This window comes from Balaenoptera ricei, chromosome 10 (assembly GCF_028023285.1).
Source record: "Balaenoptera ricei isolate mBalRic1 chromosome 10, mBalRic1.hap2, whole genome shotgun sequence".
Taxonomy (NCBI): Eukaryota; Metazoa; Chordata; class Mammalia; order Artiodactyla; family Balaenopteridae; genus Balaenoptera; species Balaenoptera ricei.
Window position 1 is genome coordinate 60,516,143 of NC_082648.1, and position 22,835 is coordinate 60,538,977.

Here is a 22,835-nt window from a genome sequence, read left to right on the forward strand (position 1 = left end):
GTTATATGTAAGTGTACTATGATTTCTTTCCTTCTATTGTAGTAAAAACCTAAAACATGAAACAAATTACATTGAAATCCTGACCTTCTTCCTTCCCTTTGCCTATAGACAGAGGATATTATTGAGAAAGGAAAATGGTCTCTTTCCTCTTGAATGTAAAGTATAACTGTGCCATTTCTAAATGGGGAATTAGTTGACATTAATTTGTTAAACCAACCCTTATTTAATGTCTGCTGTGGGTCAGGCATTTGTGCCAGGTGCGGTGGTTGCACATACAAAAAGCATAGTCCCTGCTTTCCAATAATTCATAGCCTAGTAGGGAAAGGAAGGCAGTTCAGTAAACCACTAAGTATTTTACAGTGTGACGCCATGAAAGTGCAGAAATGGAACCTCTGTAATTGATGTCTGCTCGCTTGCTCAGCAGCCACTCCCCCTTTTTTCTGGAATGGTTCCTGGATTTTCCCCTGGGAATTATCCTTCCTCTCATTCTGTGTACTTTGACTGCAGCTGTGGGCATATAATTCAAATCTGGCCAATCAGAACATCATATACTTTGGGCCACTGTGATTGGCTCAAGGATGGTTCCATGATCCAAGCCAAGCCAATCTGCTACAGTGAGAAGCAATCTTGGGACACAGTATGGAACAGTCAGGGAACAGCAGTTATTTGGCTATGGTTTGAGAACTGGGTCTGAGTTGGGAAGATAAAGCTAAAATGGTAGGCAGCAACAATTTATGAAGGACCTTCTATGTTACGCTGGAGAATCTGTACCCTTTCCTGAAGAGATAGGATGGATTTTAAGCAGGGAGTTCACATGATCATGTTTATGTTTTAGAAAGATTAATCTGGTAGGAATATAAATGATGGGGTAGGGGGAAGATGAAGCCGAAAGCAAGAGAATGAATTAAGATGCCACAGTAGTTGTCCAAACCAGAGGTAATGAGAGACCTGAACCATAGGAGTGGCAGTGGGGATAGGAAGGAGAGACATAATAGGGATGTTCCCCAGAAGACACATCAAAAAGGGGTAACATGAGAGCAACACTTTCCTGGAGAAACTGTGGTCTGACTGCATCTCTAGTTCAGCAAATGGTAGTAATTTTCAGAGAACAAAAGCAAAATTTAAGTTTCATTTAAGACCGTGTTTCTCAAACCTTAATGTGTACACAAATCACCCGGGGGTTTTGTTAAAATGCAGATTTTGATGCAGTAGTTCTGGGGTGGAACCTGGGATTCTGCATTTCCAAGAAGCTCCCAGGTGATGATGGTGTTGCTGGTCTGCAGACTACACTTTGAGTAGTAAAGATTTAGGATTTTTTGAGGTGTGAGTGGGTCATTCAAGTAAAAAGGGGCAGTAGGTGTAGGCTCTAGATTTTAGGAAAGAAAGAGAGACTTGGGCTTGAGATATTTGGGAGCCATCAGCATTTAGGAGGTGGTGATATCAGAATATGAAGATAATAGCCCAGGAATAGCTTTTGGAAAAAAGTAAAGAAGTCTAAGGAGAGCCCATGAGTAGCACCAGAATTTAAGGGGTAGCTGCAGGATGAGGTTTAAGAATATGAAGAAGTAGCAGATGAACCTAGGGTGCCAAATTTTCAATGAGAAACCTTTAATTCCCAAGCTTATTATATAAATAATAGCTACCATTTATTGAGTATCTTATTCCTAGTACTCTACTAAGGGCTTCAACTTTTCTCCAAAACACAGGGCATAAGAAATGTCATTAAAACTTTTCTGTAACCACATCCTGTTACTCTGAGCTGGCGGAAAATTTATCCTGGGTCATTATCATGGCTCTACACATCACACCTAAGATTGCATGAAAGTTCTAGGGAGTCATACTTAGTCCAGTACATTTGGGGAAGGCCCTCAAGTCTTCATTCAATGTTGGTTACCGCTAATATGCTCATTTCCCCAGCTGGTTTATCCTTTGCAGGTGAGCTGTTTTGCCAAGTGAATGCCAAGCTTGGGCATGGGGTCTGGGCTACGGTTGAAATCTCTGATGCAGCCTTCCTAGTAGTACTACACATCCATTCCCATCGAAGGTCTTGCCACCTCCTTCACCCATTAGGTCCCCAATATTCACAGAACCAGCAACTCTCCTCTTCTGTTATTCCCTTTGGTTGCCACTTACTCAACCAACCTCGAAAGCTTCTAACCTCTCTCCACTGTGTGAAGAGAGAAGTACCTCAATGGGCACAGGTGTTTTGGTACAAAGGGGCCTTTTATTCCGCCCTAGGGCAAGGGAAGTCCCAAATCTTGTGCCAGAGCTATCAGGGGAAGTATCCAGTCATTCTTTTACAGCACTAACAAAACAAATTATTATCTTAATATCTCAACAAATCATCTTACCACATATGCACTGTCCCATGAAATCTTTACAACCACTCCATGGGTAATTCTCATTTTCCATCCTGAAGCTTGGATAAATTCAGAAACCTGTTTCCAAACAGCCATTAAGCAACTGTGTAGGAACTGTGAGCTACGTGCGTTGGACTCTGGAGCAACGAGGGCGTGGTATCATCACAGTTCCTATCAAAATACCTCGCTCTTGGTCATGTGTGAGTGGCAGTTACCAGACTCAACTTCAGAAACTTCACACAGAGGCGAGAAGTCTCTGTGTGTGCGCCTCGGATAGAGGGCTGGGGCTCCTTTAATCTTCACCACAGCCCTATCTCAATTTCACAGATGAGACCCTGAGGCTGAAGGTGGAAGTGCCTTGCCCATGGCCACAAAGCCAAGAGCAGGTTTCCTGGGTCCCAATATGCTGTCCTTTCCATCATACCAAGCTGAAAGGGCCTGCGAGTGGCTCGGAGCCTCGCCCCCAGCCAAACCCCAAAGCAAAAGCACTTCAAATTACTCACCCTCCTAGGAAAATGCGCACATGCGCAGTATGCACCAGCGACTCCACCCGAGAGGCCTCCAAGGCCTACTCAGCGCACATGCGTCAGGCGGCTCCTCCCGTCCCCGCCCCTCACTCCTCTCCATTCCCGCCACTCCCCGCCCCTTTCCCGCCCGGATATCAGCCTAGTTTTGCCGGATGTTGTTGTGAGTCCGAGAGACACGTGAGGCGCTGCTACGTCATCAAAGGCACGCGCAGGAAACATGGCGGCGGCGGGGGTTGTGAGCGGGAAGGTAGGTAACGGCCCCGGGAAAAGTTCCTGTTTTTCTTCGGGATGGGGCTGTTTTTGCTGCTTGGAGCGCGGCCGGAGAGGGATGCGAGGGCCTTTCTGTATCAGGAACAGCCTGTGGAGGATGCAGGAGAAGATGACTAGGTGGTGTCCGCTGTTTTCTCGAGAATGCCGGCTCAGTCCGGGAATTAAGAGACCCGGCTCCTGCTCCAGGGCCAGCTAGGCCTCGGCGCTGTTCTGGTCTGCTGTGTCCCAGGGCGAGGGGCTTTTATTTGTATTGCCTTCTTAAGAGACAGGTGGTTGCCCCGTTCCTTTCTTTTTCTGGCTTGATTTTCTCTGACTGTAGCTCTCTCTGTCTGCTCTTCGGACTCCAGGATTTTTTCTCTTCCTAATCTAACTGGCCTCTGCCTTCCTCTGCTTCACTCTGGTGAAGGCATCTTTGTCTTCTTCGGGAAGAGCTGAAACACAGGTGCTTTGCAGCTGTGCACTTAGAAGAAGAGTGTATTGGATCCATTTTACCAGGTTCCCGAGTTGGTTGGTGATGGTGAACAGCAGGGCATGTTTCCCCTCAGGGAGCTGGAGATTTACAACATCGCACGCTTGTCTAGGAAGGCGTTAGTTACGGTATTTATTTCCTAGACAAATCTGTGATGTTCCCGTGGGAGACTCTGTGGTACCGTCTTAAGGAGGTGGTCATTGACCCCCTCGTGATAGTTCGTTAGGAATTAGGATTAGGTGCGGAGGCTATTTTATCGCATAGTGCCTGTTCATGTTCCGAGGACACATCCTTAATGCCTGTTGGTTAGGACTGTCGTGGCATGCTACTGGAAGCATTTCCCGTTGCGCGAGTATTTCGAAAACAGTTGGGTCGGGTAGTGACTCATCTAACACCAAGGACTATTTACTTTTCGCAGATAGCTTTCTCTGTTCCTTGAGTTTCACTCATTTTCTTTATGGTGCCCTCTCCATCCCATTTTGAATTATTTGACAGCGTTTGTGCTTTAGTGTATGGACCACTAGCCAGAATAACACAGTACTGTTACTGTGAAGGGTGACCTTGGGAAATTGAGCAAGCATGAATTCTCCGTCCTTCATTTTCTTTATCCCCAGAATGGATGTGGTGCCAGTCATTATTTCTTGTATTGGAGTTGCTAAGATTACATGAAATAATAAAAGCTTTATAAAAAAAATTACATACTGAGTATTTTAAATGATGGGTTGGTCATCGTTTTCAGATTTTCACGGTCTTTGGTTGTCTTGTCAGTTTTGTCTTCAGGGTGGATGCTGATCTTCTGCTTGGCTCATTACATATTTTAAGGTTATCTTGTTTGAGTTTTTTATCTAGGACTTTCCAAGAAGGGATCCTTTCTGTTTGAACTACACTTCACTCTTTCAGGTGTGGATTGATTTTGATAGAACCCTTGAGATGAAGCAGAGTTGTAAAATATAAGACTTTTCCCACCCTTTCCTTCCAGCCATTGCCTTTCATAATCTGACTTATTAGTCGTTTATTTCTTAACTCGACTTCGTCACCTCATTTATTCTCACTCATTGCAAATTTATACCCATTCTCATCACTCCATTTAAATTATTTTTCCATGCCCAAAGCTGCCCTTCTCCCAAATAATTCTATGATGACCAGCAAAAGCCACTTATTCTTACCCCAGCAAGTTCAGATCTAGTTTAACGGCATCATCATTCACCTGGTTGCATGTGAAACAAACTTGGAGACGTCCATTTCTATAACAACATCTAAGCAATAACCAAGTCCTACCAGTTCTACCTTAAAGAGGTTTCTTAAATTTGCTGCATCCTCTTCATTCTCAGTGCTTAGTTCATTCAGGCATTTAGTCTTGAGCTCTTGGCTGATTTTTCTGCTTGTCTACAGTCTCTTTGCCCACTGTCCCCTCTACACAACCACTGGAGTTATTTCTAATGCACAAGTCTGATTGTTTCTTGCTTTAAAAAACAAACAAAAAATCTTAATTTTGTTATTGTCCCCATTGAAATAATACTCAAGGCTGGTTAACATGGCATAAAAAGCCATGTTGTCTTTCTGGCTTTATCTTATGCTTCCCTACTTCCCAGTCTTGTTTCTTTGGGACAGGGGAATAGCAAAGAACACACACACACACACACACACACACACACATATTTATGAAAGAGTGTGTATATGTGTGTATGTGTCTCTCTGTATTTATTTATTCCTCACCCCCCACCCCAAAGGTTCAGCTAAGACCTGTCTAATTTAGAAACCTAGGGCAGTGAATGTTAACCAAGACTCGTAAGACTCACATGTGGTACTTTTAAAAAATATAGGTGCTGGGCCACAACCCAACTCTGTTGAATTAGAACCTCTTGGTGTTGAGATCTGGGACGTAGAGTAACTTTTCTACTAAGTCTGCTTTGCTTGCTTTGAACTTTGAATGTAGGAAGTGATGGGGGGAGGAAGTTAATCTCTGTCATATGGAGAAGCAGTGTAAGATAACAGTTAAGAGCTTGGACTCTGGAGCCAAACAAGTTTCAAAAACTAACTTTGCACTTGCTAGTGACTTCAGTCAAATTATTTAACCTCTCTATGCTTCAGTTTCCTTATCTGTAATATGGGGATGATAATAGTACCTACTTTATGGGATTTTTAAGGTTAATAAGTAAATGTATTAGAACAAAGCCTGGCACGTAGTAGATACTGTGTAGGTGTTATTCATCATCTTAATTTCCCTGCAAGTCATTGGTTGGGTATGGCAGAATTTTAAAGGTTTAGAATATGGTTTTTGGTATGGGTGTGAACTTCATTTTTGAAATTACTTCAGTTCTAACTCTCAGTGTTATTTTAGGATTTGAAAAATACCTTGTTTCAGAAGTCACATAGTTTTGATGAATGAAAAATCATCACAGTACGGCAGTGGTTAAGGAGATGGAGTCTGATTGCTTGGGTTCAGAATCTAGCTCCACTGCTTTATAGCTGTGTTACTTTGGTCACATTTCTTAACTTTCTGTGCACCAGTTTTCTTATTTGTAAAATGGGGGCTAATAATTATGTTCCATCATGGAGTTGTAGAGAGGATTAAATGAGTTAATATTTGCAAAGCATTTAGAATAGTACCTGGCATCAGGTGCTTAAATTTTAGCTGCTATTATTACTATTATTAAGGAAGATCTTTCAGACAGTCTTAAAGTTGTAAGGTTATTATTGATTTGGAAATAGTTGAATGTTTATTTTTGCTGCCACTTTCTACAGAGAGATTAAGGCCGCTCACAAATATTAAAGCAATATAGTTATGTAAAATAAATTAGAGGGAAAAAATGCAAAAGGAAAGTGAATAAGGGTAAGAAAGGTAAATGGAACTGGAAGTACGATTATTAAATAAACTGTATGCTTTAGTGGACTACAGTTTTGCCAAAGAGGGGAACCTGATCAATAATAAGAATTACAGGATCTACAATAAAATAAAACCAGGAGCAAAACCCCAAAAAACTAGTTTCTGAAGATTAGATCTGAGGATAAAATCTTCTGTAGATTCTTTATACTATGTACTATAATGAATTTGGTTATATAGCATATTGTATCCTTATGGTAAAAAAACCCCACATCCCTATAATGCCCATTAGTATGCTGATGGTTTTATACCAATGGCTAGCTAAGTAGTTCAGTAAATACAAGGTACCGATTTGATGTATTTAGGTCTCTGATGATTTGACTGAATTCAGGGGTAGGTTGTTGTCAACATGAGTGGATGGATTCAGTGTTTCATATATGTATATTTTTATTAGCTGAGCCTGTGAAAGTGGGTTTGAGTTTGATTATAAACCCTGATTAGTTCTTGGAGTTCAGCTATTCTTTGTTGCTATGTATATATAGAACCATATGTTTTAACAGTCAGCCAAATAGGGGGGAAAGATTGACATTCTGTTGTGAATATTTTTTTTTTCCTGGCTGTGATCTTTATTTCCCGCAGTTTTATTGAGAAATAATTGATGTACATCACTGTATAAGCTTAACACGTACAGCCTATTGGTTTGATTTATATATATTGTGAAATGATTATCACAGTAGGTTCAGCTAATGCTCATCTTCTCATATAGATCCTCCTGTGAATTTTTAAGGGAGAAATAGGGACACTGCCTGCAAAGGCTATCCTGCTTTAGGATAATTAATGGAATGAGTTGAATTAATGGAATGAGTTGACTTACTGCAGAGAAGGCGGGAGAAAAGAGATAGTCTGAAATAGGTTTTGGCCTTATACCCAGTGCCTCTGATGGTTGCAGTTTACTTTTATTCATTTATTCAACAAATATTTATTAAGCATCTGCTTTCTTCCAGGCACTGTTTTAGGCACTGGGGTTACATCAGATAGCCCCTTACCTTGGAGATTACAGACTTCAGTTCTTCAGAAGGAAAACATTCACTAAAAACCACTCCCTTGTTTAAATAAGAAAGTAAATACGAGTTTTAGGTCCTTGAAGTGGTGCTAATTTTAGTGAATGTTTGTTTTCTTGAGACTTGTAGACTGATCCTCATGAGGGCAGGGCCTGAAATGTTTTACCTGTGTCTGGCAGACATTCTGGCATATAGTAGGTATTCAGTGAAGAGAAAAGAGCAAGAAAGTAGAAAAAAATGAAGGGGGACCAGAGGAAGAGAGGTGTGTTCACTAATAGCACTCTTGGAGTTAAAAAGTCCTGTTTTAGTATATTTGCATTTCACTCTAGGTCTGTGTTTTTACTGTGACTGTGTTAGAATTTGGTTCTATTGAAAATAACTTGAAACAATTGGGAAATCACCTGTTATTTTTTCTTTGAGATTTTTTAATGGCATTTTTAGTAAGAATTTATTTTGTAGCTTAAATTTGGTCCCTTCCAGTTCCTTTTAGATATGCTTGTAGTCCTGTGAAACCCCTTGCTTAAGAAAGATTAATATTCTTAGTATCTAGCAGATTTTCCTGGAGAATTTTCTTAGACTAGATCTTGTAACATGGTAGTAACCTTCCTCGTGTAGGATACAATATGAGTATGTCTTCTTTATTTTTCTAGCATTCTATAACAAACATTTCAGTACCTTCTGTGTGCTGAGTTCTTTATTCTCGACACAGCACAGTAGTCTGCAACAAGTCATTTCAATTTGTGATTTAATAAAAACATGACTTTTTGGGGAAGAATTCAAATATTGTTTGCTTTGATGGGACATAATGAAAAATGCTGCTGAGACTAAATGAAAAATTGTAACCCAGCCTTTTAATTTTCACTTTTTGGTGGAAGGAGATCCTTGTGAAATCTATTTACTGTTTCTTGTGCAATCTATGGTGTGTCTGTAGTCGTTGGTATAAGAGAAGTCATTCGTTTAATCCTTGTTATACCTTCCATACTGCCCTCCTGTCTGACATTGTTTGGCACACTGATGCCCATAAGATGCAGTAACAGTTCTGCTGCCTGTCCTTTATTGAGAATTGTACCATCCTCAGTATCTCAATACTTCTCTGTCTTCAGTCTCAAAATTTGTGTGGTTTGTTACCCTTAAAACCACCTGTGTTCTGCATTTCTTTGAGTTACACAGTCATTACTGATTAACGCACCCCAAATAAAACTCATTGTTTACTTTCTTCCTTCTGTATTCTGTCTCTCAGTGAATAACCGCATACAGTTTTGTCCTTGACTCCTTTCCCTTCATCTCCCACATCTAATCAGTCACAAAGTCCTATCATTTTGACCTTCTAAATATTATAAGCCATCTCCCTTTCTTCATCCCTCTGCCACTGCCTTGGTTCAAGCAACCATGAATCGCTTCCTCCCTGGATTACTGCAGCTGTTCATTCTTGGCTCTGCAGCCGGTGTGTTGGCTTAGAAAAAGCAGGTCTGACATACCATTCCCGTGCTAGAACTTTCTAATGACTTTCTAGTGACAAATAATTGTCTTCAGGGTAAATTCCAAACTCCCAAATTCCTGAGCATGCTTAAAAACCCGGTGTGATCTGATCTGGTCTCTACTCTTGTCTCTAAACTCTTAGTGCTGTCTGATCTGGGTTGCAGCCATGCACTGAACTACTGCTCTCTGTATAGAACATACAGCTTCTTCCAAGAACATATGCCCTCTTCTAGTTAAAATTGCCATTCTTCAGGTCTCAGGCTGTGTGTCACTCTAGTTAAAGCCTTCCTGATTTCTCATCCTGCCTGAGCCCCTTACATCTAGGTTAGCTGTAATTTATTAGGGTCTGCTGTGGCAGCCTGTTCAACCTCCGTCATATGTTGTAATTGTCTGTTTTCTTGTCCTAATCCCCAATTAGATTGCTTTGAAGGCAGTGACTGAGTCTTATTTATTTATACCTAGAAGCTTACTCTGTGCCTGGCACATTGTAGGCATTCACTGTACATCTATTGAAGAAATAACTGAAATTGACATCTCATACAGGATCCTGTGCATACTTCTATCACACTCTTCTGTGACCATTGATTTACGTGACGTTACTAGTTTAGTTAGACACTTTTTACGATGTGTGTTTTTCCACCAGCACCTTTTACTCCCCACATCTAGTTGGTGCTTAATAAATGCGTATGAGTAAAGAAACTTCTAAATCAGATTAGGTGGAATGGGGGTGATTGGAAGTGTTTGGACGAGCTATTACTTGTGTTCTTTTGAAGGACTTCATAGAAGTTGTTTGCAGAGAGAAGGTATAAAAGCGTGTTCTAGTAGAAGGAACAGAATGCACACACACAAAAAGGCACAAGGTTTTGAGGGAACAGGTGAGTTCAGAGGAGCCCAAGACAGGAAGTATTGGGGAGTGTCAGGTGTTGCATAGCTGTAGATGTAAAGTGTGGTGTCAGAAGGATTTTAAGCTCAGGTGTGGTATGGTCAGATGTACATTTTATTAAGATCATTTTTGGCAGTGGTTATACATTTTACAGTTTACACAGATTATTGGAAGGTGATTAGATTGCGGAAGAGAGACCAGAATGTTATTTTAGTAACCCAGGCTAGACATGATGAGGGGTCAGTGTCAGAGAAGATTTGAGGGATTTAGGAGGTAGGATGGGTATGGTGAAAGAGGCATTTAGGATACTGCTTGGATGGAATGTTTTAGACAGAGTTGGGAATATCAGAAGAGCAGATTTAGGATAAAACATACTGAGTATAAGATGCCTGTGGATTATTCAAGTGGAGATATCAAGTGGCTGCTTAGATGTTTGGGTGTAGAACTCATTAGAGTTTCAGGGCTTACACTGGCATTTCCTGGTGATACTGTCTCTAACCCAAAGTTTAAATTATTTATATGCTGAATGATTTCAAAGAAACTGAATTTTTGTAACTTTCTTGTTGTTAAGTTTAGCTTATAAAATTCACACTTCCTAAAGTTCAAGACTGTATGTTGTGTATGGTAGGTGTTGGGTTTCCAGGTTTGGACAGAGATTTAGGGCAAGAATTTTATCCCTAAGCCTAAGAGTAAATTTCAAATATTTGGGTTGAATGTTTTCATTTATCTTTAGTTTTTGAAAATATTATAATAATTATAACACAAATAAAAATCCAATCCCACTTAAGTGTAGTAGCAATATAAAAAATTATCTGCTACTATATTGTGCAACTTCATTCTAACTTTTGCTAAATTAGAGATCAGTAAGTTTATTCTAAAACATTTGCTGTGGTCCCCAGAGCACCTTTAATGAGTTATGTCGGACATGGTTCCTTTGGGAAAAAAAAATCTGCATTTTCTATTGCCATCAGCAGGCTGTCATTGGAAGTTTTATAAATATAATTACCAGCTTATGCATCTTAGCAAATATTTAAGAATAAAGGAGAACTTGAAGGGCCTGAGACAATTTTATTCCAAATGGAGAACTTTTTTCCTTTCTTTAGTACCTTTACACATTGTTCTTTTTTTCCTCCCAAGAGGATGGGGAGCAGTTTAGAATATTCTAGCTTGTGTAAAGATTTTATCCTTTTTATAACATTGCCAGATACATACACGCAAGGAACTTTATCTTGTTTATTTTTCTGTTCTCCATGGTGTCTGTCACATAATAAGTGCCTAATAAAAGTTTGTCAACTCGTTTCGATAATTAGTTTAGCACCACCAAGTGGCAAGTGTTTGAATGTCTTTGATAGTTTTTGCTCCCTATGGACACTTAATCCACAATGAAAAACAGATAGGGTGTGATTTTTAAATTTTTTTGAGGCAGGATCAACTTCTTTTTCTTTTTTCTTTCTTTTATGCTTTTTTTTTAAGTAAAATATCTTTACTTAACGTATTTACTTTTATACAGGGTTTTACAGTTTAAAAAAATAGACTTTTCCTGTAAGTTATTTTTTATACAGCTTTATTGAGGTGCCACTTGACAAACAGTAAGTTGCACATAGCATGTATAATGTGCTAACTTTTGATGTATGTATACACTATGGACCCATCAACAGAATCAAGATAATGACATGTCTACCACTCAGAGTTTCCTCCTGACTTGTTGTAATCTATCACTACCTTCATCCTGTCCACAGACAAACACTGAGCTGCTTTTTGTCACTATAGATTAGTTTGCATTTTCTACAACTTTATATAAATGAAATTATATGGTATGTACTCTGTTTTTGGTCTGACTTTCTTCATTCAGCATAATTATTTTGAGGTTCATTCATGTTGCTGCATGTAACATTAGTTAATTCCTTTTTATTGACACATAGTATCCTGTTGTATGGGTATACCACGATTTGCTTATCTATTCACCCATTGATAGACATTTGGGTTTTTTCCACTTTTGGTTGTTACAGATACAGGTGTTGTGAACATTGATGTATAAGTCTTTGTATGAGTATGTGCTTTCTCTTTTCTTGGGCAAATATCTAGGAGTAGAATAGCTGGATTGTAATGTTAGTTGCATGTTTAGCATTTTAAGAAACTGCCAAACTATTTTCCAAAGTAGATGTACCATTTTACATTCCCACTGGTGGTGTATGAAAGTTCCAGTTGCTCCACATCTTTGTCAGCATTTGGCATGTTGAGGACTTCTCTGGCGGTCCAGTGGTTAAGACTCAATGCTTCCACTGCAGGGGGTGTGGGTTTGATCCCTGGTTGGGGAACTAAGATACTGTATGCCACATGGTGCCCACCCCCCCCCCCCCAAAAAAAACATTTGGCACGTTGGTTTTTAAAATTGGCTTCAATTTGCAGTTCCCTAATGACTTATGATGTTGAGCATCTTTTCATGTGATTTTATGTCATCCCTATACTTTCTTTGGTGAAGTGTCTGTTCATACCTTTTGCCCACTTTATTTTATTGAATAAATTGTTTTCTTCATTTTCTTGTCACTGAGTTTTGAGAGTTCTTTTTATCTTCTGGATACAAGTCCTTTATTACATATACAGTATGATTTGCAAATGTATTTTCTCTGCCTGAGCCTTGCCTGAGCCTAAATTCACTTAGTTTTAGTAGCTTTTTTGTAGATTGCAATGGCTTTTCTACATAGACAGTGATGTCATTTGTAAGTAAGTTGTTTTACTTGTTCTTTTCTAATCTAGATGCCATTTATTTCTTCTTTTTTGTAGTGTCTGAAACCTCAGGTAAAGTGTTGAATAAGAGTGGTAAGGGTGGACATACTTTGTTCCTGATCTTAGGAGAAAGCATTCAGTCTTTTAAGTATATGATGTCAGCTGTACTCAGTGTTTCATAGTTGTTGTTTATTAAGCTGAAGAAGTTTCCCTTCTATGCCTGATTTGCTGAGAGTGTTTGTCTGAGATAGATGTTGGATTTTGTTGGATGCCTTTTCTGCATCTTTTGAGATGATTTATATGGTTTTTCTTTTTAAAATTTTTTATTGTGGTGAATTATAGTGATTGATTTTTTAATATTAAACCAACCCTAAGAGTAAACCCCACTTGGTCATGAAGTATTTTCCTTTTTACATATCGTTGGATTCAATTTTTATTTAAAATTTTTGTATCTAAGTTCATGTGAGATATTGGTCTATAGTTTTATTTTCTTGTTTTTGTCTGATTTTAGTGTCAGGGTAGTGCTGGGCTCCTAGAATGAGTTGGGAAGTATTCCTCCTCTTCATTTTCCTGAGTTTGTATAGGATTGTATTACTTCTTTCTTAAATATTTGGCAGAGCTTACTAGTAAAACCATTTGGGCCTGGAATTTTCTTTGTGGGAAGGTTTTTAACCAAAAATTCAGGGAATTCCCTGGCGGCCCAGTGGTTAGGACTCCGTGCTCTCACAGCCAAGGGCCCAGGTTTGGTCCCTGGTCGTGGAACTAAAATCCCACAAAACCTCGCGGTGCGGCCAAAAAAAAAGTACAGCAGAAACTAACACAACATTGTAAATCAACTATACTCCAATAAAAATTAATTAAAAAAATTGAATTTCCTTAATTTATACTGGGCTACTCAGGTTATCTTTTTCATCTGTGTGTGTTGGTAGCTGTGTCTCTTAAGGAATTTATTTGTTTTGTCTAAGTTGTCAATTTTTAAAAATAAACTTATGTATGTATGTATGTATGTATGTATGGCTGCGTTGGGTCTTCGTTGCTGAGTGTGGGCTTTCTCTAGTTGCAGCGAGCAGTGGTTACTCTTTTGTTGCAATGTGCGGGCTCCTCATTGCAGTGGCTTCTCTTGTTGTGGAGTATGGGCTCTAGGCGTGCCGGCTTCAGTAGTTGTGGCTTGTGGGCTCAGTAGTTGTGGCTCGCGGGCTCTAGAGCACGGGCTCAGTAGTTGTGGCTCGCGGGCTCTAGAGCACAGGCTCAGTAGTTGTGGCACACAGGCTTAGTTGCTCCGTGGCATGTGGGATCCTCCCGGACCAGGGCTCAAACCTGTGTCCCCTGCATTGACAGGCGGATTCTTAACCACTGCGCCACCAAGGAAGTCCGAAGTTGTCAGTTTTATTAGTCTAAATTGTTCATAAATTTCTTAGTATCTTTTTTGTGTACATTTGTAGTGATGTTAAAGTTCTAATTCCTAATATTGGTAATTTGTGTCTCTTGTTTTTTCCTCATCTGTCTGGCTAGAGTTTTACCAGTTTTATTCTCAAAGAACTAACTTTCAGCTTCATTAATCTCTTCCCACCCCCCACCCCCCATTTTTCTTTTTTCTATTTTATTGATTTCTACTCTTTTTCTTTCTGCTTACTTTGGGTTTAACTTGCATTTCTTTTTCTAGTTTCTTAAGGTAGATGCTCAGGTCATTAATTTGAGGCCTTTTTTCTTTTCTAATAAAGGCATGTAATGCCATGTTTCCCAGTAAGCACTGTTTCAGTGGCCCTATGCAGATTTTAATACGATGTGTTTGCATTTTCATTGAGTTCAAATACTTTCTAATTTCCCTTTGATTTCTTCTTGACCCTTGGGCTATTTATAAGTATGTTATTAATTTCCAGATATGTGAGAATGTTCCGAAGATATTTCTATTACTGATTTATAACTTACTTCCGTTGTGGTCACAGAATATACTTGAATTCTTTTAAGTTTATTGAGATTTGTTTTATGGCCCAAGTTTTGATCTGTCTTGGCAAATGTTTTGTGTACATTTGAAAGAATGTGTATTCTGCTGTTGTTGGGTGGAATGTTTTGAGTGTAAATTAGGTCCAGTTGGTTGATGGTGTTATCACGTCTTCTGTGTTATTACTGATTTTCTGTATTGTTGAATCAGTTATTGAGAGAGGGGTCTGAAATCTCTGACTGTAATTGTGGACTTGTTTATTTTTTCTTGCAATTCTATCACTTTATGCTTCATGTTTTTTGAAGGTCTGGTATTAGGTGCATAAACATGTAGGATTGTTAGGTCATCTTGAGGCACTGACCATTTTATCACTATGAAAATATTTTTCTACCTGGTAACATTTCTTTTGCTCTGAAATTTATTTTTGTCTGATATTAATATAGCCATTCTAGCTTCTGATTAGTGTTGGCATATCTTTTCATCTTTTAATTTTTAACCTATTTGTGTCTTTTATATTTAAAATACTTTTCTTGTAGGTAGCATAGATTTTGGGCTTTTCTATTCAGTCTGATAATCTCTTTTTAGTTGGAGTCTTTAGGTGATTTATATTTAATGTGATTACTGATATGGTTAAGTTTAAGACTGTCATCTTGCTATTTGTTTTTTATTTGTCCCATCTCTCTTTTGTTCCATTTTCTTTTTTTGTCTTCTTTGTGATTAGTCCAGTAGTTTTCATTATTCTGTGTTTATTTTTTATTTCCTTTGTTGACTAATTCACTATAACTCTGCTATTTCAGTGATTGCTTTAGGGCTTACAGAGTACATCTTTAGCTTATGATATTTACATTCAAAAGTTGTTATACTACTTTACATAAGGTATAAGAACCTAGAACAGTATACTGTCACTTCTCTTCTCCTGGCTTTTGTGCTATTTTTGTTATTTTACTTTTGCATATATTACAAACCCCACAAAAACATGTAATCATTTATCTGCTTGTTTATGCTTTAATGAAGGCGATTTGATTAACAAGAAAAATGTATTTATCCACATAGTTACTCTTTTCGGTGGCATTCATTTCTGTATGTAGATCCAGATTTCCTTCTAGTGTAATTTATTCTGCCTGAAAGACTTACTTTAACATTTTTTGTAGTGTAGGTCTGATAGTGATGAATTTTTTTAGCTTTTATATGTCTAAAAAAGTCTTTATTTTACCTTCTTTTTTGAATATATTTTCTTTGGGTATAGAATTGTAGGTGAACAGTATTTTTGTTTTGTTTTGTTTTCATTACTTTAAAGATGTTGCTCCAAAGAGGAAGGAGGAAACTTTGGGAGGTGATGGATATGTTTGTGGCTTGATGGTGATAGTTTCATAAGTGTATACTTATTGTCAACTTATCAAGTTATATATATTAAATATGTATAGCTTCTTATATGTCAATCATACCTCAATAAAGTGGAAAAAAAAAGTATTGCTCCATTGTTTTCAGTCTCCATTGTTTCTAAAAAGGAATCTGCTGTAATCATTATATTTAATGTTTATTCCTCTGGCTGATTTTCAGATTTTCTGTGTATTACTGATTTTGCATAATTTGATTACAGTGTGCCTGTATCTAGTTTTCTTTGTGAGTCTTGCTTTCATTTTGGAGTTCATTGGTTCGTTGGTATTTATATCTATGGGTTTATAGTATTAATCAAATTTGGAAAAACTTCTGCAATTATTTTTTCAAAAAAGATTTTTTTTTCTGTTTCTTTTTTCCATCAACTCTTTCAGGTACTTCAGTTATACATATACTAGACCACTTGAAATTTCCTTGCAGTTCATTGATGCTTTGTTAAATTTTTTCTCAGTCCCTTTCCCCCCTTTTTGTATTTTGTTTTATATAGTTTTTATTGCTGTAATTTCAAGTTCATTATTCCTCTGCAATGTCTAATCTGTCATCCAATTCAGTGTATATTTCATCTCAGACATTGTAGTTTTCATCTCTAGAAGTTCAGTTTGGATTTTTTTAATGTTTTTGATGTCTTCTCTTAGCAAGTTCTAACTTTAGTGTCCTGAACATATGGAATTCAGTTATAGTAATGTTTTAATGTCTTTCTCTATTAATTTTATTATTTATGTCACTTTGGGTCATATTTAATTGGGTGATTTTCCTCGTCATATGAGTCATATTTTTCTGATTGTTAGCATGTCTGTTAGGTTTGTTTTTGTTTTTGTTTTTAAGCCAGATGTCAGATATTGTGAATTTTATCTTTTCAGGTGCTAGATATTTCTGTATTCCTATAAAATGTTCTTGAGTTTTATCCTATAAGGCACTTATGTGGAAACAATTTGATACTTTTGGGTCTTGCTTTTAAACTTTGTTAGATGGGATCAACACAGCATTTATTTATTTATGTGTCTATGTTTTGATTGGCATATAGTTGATTTACAAAGTTGTATTAGTTTATGGTGTACAGCAAAGTGATTATCAGTTAATGTGTATGTGTGTGTGTGTGTATATGTGTGTATATATATATATATATATATATATATATATATATATATATATATGTATGTATTTTTTCTTTTTCACATTCTTTTCCATTATGGTTTATTACAAGATATTGAATATAGTTCCCTGTGCTCTGCAGTAGGATCTTGTTTATCAGCACAGCATTTGATGTGAAACTAATTTTGCCCCGCTGCTGAGGTAAGACAATTCTGAGTACTCTACCTAGTGCTCTGTGAATTATGAGGTTTCCCACACCGATGGGAACAGCTCTGTGTAAGCTGCAGATTGTTTCTTCTAATAATTTCAGGTGGTTTTCCTCTGGCCTTAAGTAGTTTACTGACGCGCGTGCATTGATCAGTACTCTGCTGAATACTCGGGGATGTCTGCAGATCTCTTGAGTTCTATCTGTGTACTTTTCTCTTTCTTGTATTCTGTCTTGGCCTTGCCCAGTTCCCAGCTCTGTGTCCTCAACTCAGGGAGACCACTGGGCGTCTTCTGGGTTTTCTCTCCTTTGTCACAGCTGGGAACTCTCTCAAGACAATAAGCTAGGGCAATAGTATGACTTAGCTCATTTGTTTCCTTTCACTCAGCAGTCACTGTCCTTCATTACCTGATGAAAACCATTGTTTCATAGATTTGACCTTTTTATTTTCCTTGAGGGAGGGTAAATCCAGTCTCTTGTTACTCCATCTTGGCTGGAAGCATTAGCTGTTACAGGGTTTTTTTCCGCTCTTTTTTTTTTTTTCTTTTCCCTTGGCCGCACTGCACTGTGCTGGATCTTAGTTCCCTGACCTAGGGATCGAACCTGTGTCCCCTGCAGTGGAAGCACAGAGTCTTAACCACTGGACCGCCAGGGAAGTCCCTTTTCCTCTGTTTTTGGTGGGATTCTTGGCTGGAAGTGTAAGCTGTTACAGGGTTTTTTCCCTCTCCAGTTTTGGCGGGATTCATACCTATCTCTTCTATATGCATCTTTCCCCCCCCCCCTCCTTCAAGATCAGGCTGACTGTTTTACTTTGTTCCAAATTTGTTTCCTTAGTTGTTACAAACTTTGAGATGGTCTTTTTTCCTCCAGAGTTTTTGTTAATAAATATTTCTTTCTCGTTGGTCTGTATTCTCTTCTGTACCTTCTGAGAGGTGATATAGTTAGCAAGACATTCAAGAATTTTATCAAATGCTAAGTATTTAGAGAATTCCAATAGATATTTGGGTAGCTGAAGGTAATCATCACATTTATAGAATGGGTTATACCAGTTTGTAATTTATATTAAAGTTTCTTTTTTCCCTGTTCCATTGGTAGTCTCTACAACAATAGCATTCCTTCCCCTGTCCCTGCCACCGCCCCCCCACCACCAATTTTTTTTTTGGGGGGGGCGGCAGAGACACTTAATAATAGGTTGTGCTTTTCCCTCAAATCTTCTACTTGATCTATTCTTCTTCTCTTTCTTCTCCTTAAGACCTGTCCTTCCATTGTTGAATTCATGTCATGATTTCCATCTGACAGTATCCCTCTATTATTCTTGAGATATGGTTTAAATTCTGTTTAAGACTTCACATTTTGTGTTTATCACCAGTAACTTTTAGCATTTTGGTTGTGAAACAAAACTTACATACAGAAAATCACACTTACATAACTTAATGACTCATAAGGCAAACGTCCTTGTAACCACCACGGTGGTCAAGAAATAGACCTTTGCAGGTACCCCTGTTCCCCTAAGTAACTACTATCCTAACTTTTATAGTACTTACTTTCTTGCATTTCTTTATTACTATTAGCATTTTTTTAAACACTGCTCTCCTGGGTTTTTTTTGTCCTCCTTCTCTGTCCTCCACTTAGTATTACTAGGTACTTCTTCCAGTTTTGTTTTTCTCAGTCAGTTGCACCTTTGTCTTTCATAGTATTTGATATCTTATTTTTCCTTGAATCACGTTTGAATTTAAATTCCTTGTATCAAACATAGTACTTCTTTATTTCAAAAGATTGGACATACAGGAATCATCAAAAACAAAACAAAACAAAAAACACACCAAACCACCCAAATCCTGATTTTTGACAACAACTGTATGTCCTGTTGTGTACAGTTTTCATACTCAGCTTTCTCTGCCATATGAACGGGAAGATAAAATGAAAACACCATTTTTGTTTCCATTAGAGATATACTCCAGATATGTTTTTGCCATGTAATTTGTTCCCTTATAAAGTATCACAAATTAATAAGTTGTTAGGGTTGGAGAATTTGACATAGACTTTTAGTAATATCTCGGGTATATATGCTAGAGAATTGATAAGACTGTTTTATTTTTACATTTAGTGCCTTTGTATCCCTAAGGTAACAATCATGGGAAGTCTTCACTGCCTATACATTGTCTTGCTATTCAGGATGTTTGGTGCTGATAACTCACAGAGTCTGGATTGTTTGCAAAAGGAGTCTCAAACAAGTTGTACATCTCTAGTGGTGAAGACTTTCATTTCAGTCTTTTTCTTCTCATAGCTTTCCATTTGCCAGCTTCCTGACATTAGTTTTCATTACCCTTGACCTCCTTGGAATATAATTTTCTTCTTCTCTGTCTTTCTGACTTACATATTATTTTCCTGTTATGCCTATGAACTCTTCGTCTCCCCTCAAATCTTAGGTAGTGGAAAGAAAGAGGCATTACTGATGCCCTTTCTTTGCTTCCTGTAGCACAGAGGACCTACTCATGTGGCTAATTGGTGACTGCTTTAGATTGGAATATGAGCACATAGGATACTGGAACAATGTTGTCAGTTCCACATATGCTAAGCCTTAACTTGATGGCTTTTTACATTATGTACTGTTTGGACAAATAAAACTTATCAGAGCAGACTTGAGTCTGAACCCCAAAGTAATGGGAGAACCTTGATCAAATCACTTAACTTCCTTGCATTTTTTCCCTCAATTACAAAGTGGGAATGATATCACATATCTAATTGAGTTGTGAGGATCAAATGTGATACTGTAGAAATGCTTTGTAGAGTAATGCATTATAGAAATATTACATGGCCAGTAATAACATTTGAACCTTTCTTTTTATTTTGCATTAGAGATTATGAACAAAACCAGAGTAAGGAAATTGGAAGCCTGTTTTACTGAAAGTATTATCTTAGATGAAATTCCTGATATCATAACTGTTCTCTGTAGCAAAATAATTTTTCATTTCAGACAAGCTTGGAGATAGCTTTTCAAGTATTAATCGTTACCATTGATAAATGTGAGAAGCAGAATGTCCTGTGGAAGAATGGTACTGCTTAGGAATCAATTCACTGTAGAGTTTAATGAAGAAATATTATCTTCATGCTATTGTTATAAGATCAAATTTTTTTTTTAACAGATTATTTTTTAAATTTATTTATTTATTTATTTTTGACTGTGTTGGGTCTTCGTTTCTGTGCGAGGGCTTTGTCTAGCTGTGGCAAGTGAGGGCCACTCTTCATCGCGGTGCGCGTGCCTCTCACCATCGCGGCCTCTCCTGTTGCGGAGCACAGGCTCCAGACGCGCAGGCTCAGCAATTGTGGCTCACGGACCCAGTTGCTCCGCGGCATGTGGGATCTTCCCAGACCAGGGCTCGAACCCGTGTCCCCTGCATTGGCAGGCAGATTCTCAACCACTGCGCCACCAGGGAAGCCCCGAGATCAAATTTTTAGTTGGACTTCTGTTTCTATATTTTGAGCTGTTTCAAGTAGTTGATACAATTGTATTTTATTATATACATGTATCCACAGACTGTGGTGATGAACATATATATGCTATGAATAAAAAAATAAGTAAAATCATTCCTTATAATATTAAAATGAATTATTCAAACCAAGGTGCTATAAAAGGGACTAAGCTTTTTCTGTGGAATGTTTAGGAGTTCAGATGGGGGAGAAATTAAGGATTTTTGTTGAAAGGCCAAATTGTTAAATAGTTAGCTGCTGTATTGATTTATAAATTAAAGGCATTTAAAAATTGTTTTTAGGGAATTCCCTGGTGGTCCAGCGGTTAGGACACCTCGCTTTCACTGCCAAAGGCCTGGGTTCAGTCCCCGGTTGGGGAACTGAGATCCTGCAAGCTGCGTGGTGCAGCCTAAAAAAAAAAATTGTTTTTAGTCCTTGAAGCAGCATTATTTTGTACGTCTAAGCAATTTCAGAAACCACTTTCCTCTAGGGAAGACATGTAGAATTTTTCTGGTAGTTTCTTGAGACAGTTGAGATTTAAGGGTGAAGATGCCAGGAAATATGAAATCCACTCCTTCCTTTGATGTAAAGTCACTGAACAAGTCTGTGTCTCAGTTTATTTTTCTGTAAAATGGAGATAGAGGTAATAAGATCTATTCTGACTCATTCAGTTTGGCTGTGAGGATTTAATGAGATCAGAGTGCTTTGAAAACAAAGTGCTATTCAGTTAAAATTTATTATTAAGTTATCTTATATTTGAAATAAATTATGTACTAATGCAGCTAGTGTGTGTGTGTGTGTGTGTGTGTACCTGTGCGCCTTTAAGTCTTATAAGACTTCATAAGGTTTAGTAGCACACGAAGATAAATTTACAGATTTTATTTCTTCTGCAGAATTAATTTGTATTGAGCGTGTAATATCTCAAGTGTGTAATATTGTAAGAGCGTGTAATATCACGCTCTTCAAATCAAAAAGCTGAACATGACTGCTTTCTAAAGACAGTACAAGTGTGGGTTTGGGATTGTGAAATTTTGGGCATGTAATTTTTCCCTCAAAAAGTGCTAAAAAGTTAAGAACACAGAACGTGAGATGAGTGCAGTTTTGACTTTTCCTGAGGTACCTGGTACTTTAATACTTTTTAAGATATTTTCCCACCTAAATTACTTTGGAAACTCAACTTTTTCTTAAATGAAAAAGAGAATAAGGCAACACTTCAATAACATATGTATGGGGAAGGAAGAGCTGCTTAATGTGCTTCAGTTAAGTGAAGTGTTTCGTTTTCTTTAGGGTTCATTTATTTCATAAAGGCTCTGGAATCTCTTTAGTATTCATAGTACCACAGAATCTTAGATTGTACTATTAATGATACCAAGCTTTTCTTGGCAAATGAGTGTCCCTTTTTCAGCTATAGAGTTCTTGATTGATAGCTGAGTATTAGGTGAAAATATGCTAAAGTGAAGTTTCTGGATATCTTTTGTCAAAAAAGCTTGAGATTTTAAGGGATTTTTTTTTTTGCATAGCCTTTTCATACTTCTGTTTTGTGGTCCGTTTTATACATTGATAAACGAAAGTCCAGAAAGGTTATAGTTTATACTTCTGGAATTCCCTCTTTTTACTTTACTCATTAAAATTAATTTTTAATTACTGAAGCAATATATAACTATATATTTGTACTTTGAAATTTTCAAATAAGTTCAGCATTAACATAGAAAGTTACATTTCCTCTTTCAACCTTTCCCCATCCCATTGTCTTTTTCGGAAGTAACCTTTGTTAACATTAAAGTGTGTCCTTCCAGAGCTTGTTCTCTGTATTTTACACAGATATAGAGAAACTTTTAAAAGTATAAATGTCATCATATTATGTATAATTGGACCATGTATGTCTGTCTGTTTAATCTACCTCTTAACTCTGAATAGTATTCTCCATAGAATGAATATCGCAGAATATATTTTAGAATTTTCCTCTTTGTGGTCATTTAGATTCATACCTTCCTTTTCCTCCTTTCCTACTCTACCATCCACCATGTTATAAATAATACTATTGTGAATATTCTTATGCATATCTTTGTGCACATGTATGAATAAATCTGATTTTTCATTTCTATACAAACAGTATAGAGTTGTTTC

General features: G+C 37.6%; 1 protein-coding gene across 2 annotated transcripts in view; it reads left to right on the forward strand.

The window, feature by feature from the left end:
* Positions 1 to 3,057: 3,057 nt before the first annotated feature.
* Positions 3,058 to 22,835, forward strand: part of TBC1D15 (TBC1 domain family member 15) — a 69,423-nt gene continuing 49,645 nt past the window's right edge. For both annotated transcript variants that reach the window (XM_059936532.1, XM_059936533.1), the window contains exon 1: positions 3,058 to 3,134. In XM_059936532.1, coding sequence (XP_059792515.1) covers positions 3,105 to 3,134 — 30 coding nt within the window. In that variant the 5' untranslated portion in view covers positions 3,058 to 3,104. The remainder of the gene's footprint in view (positions 3,135 to 22,835) is intronic.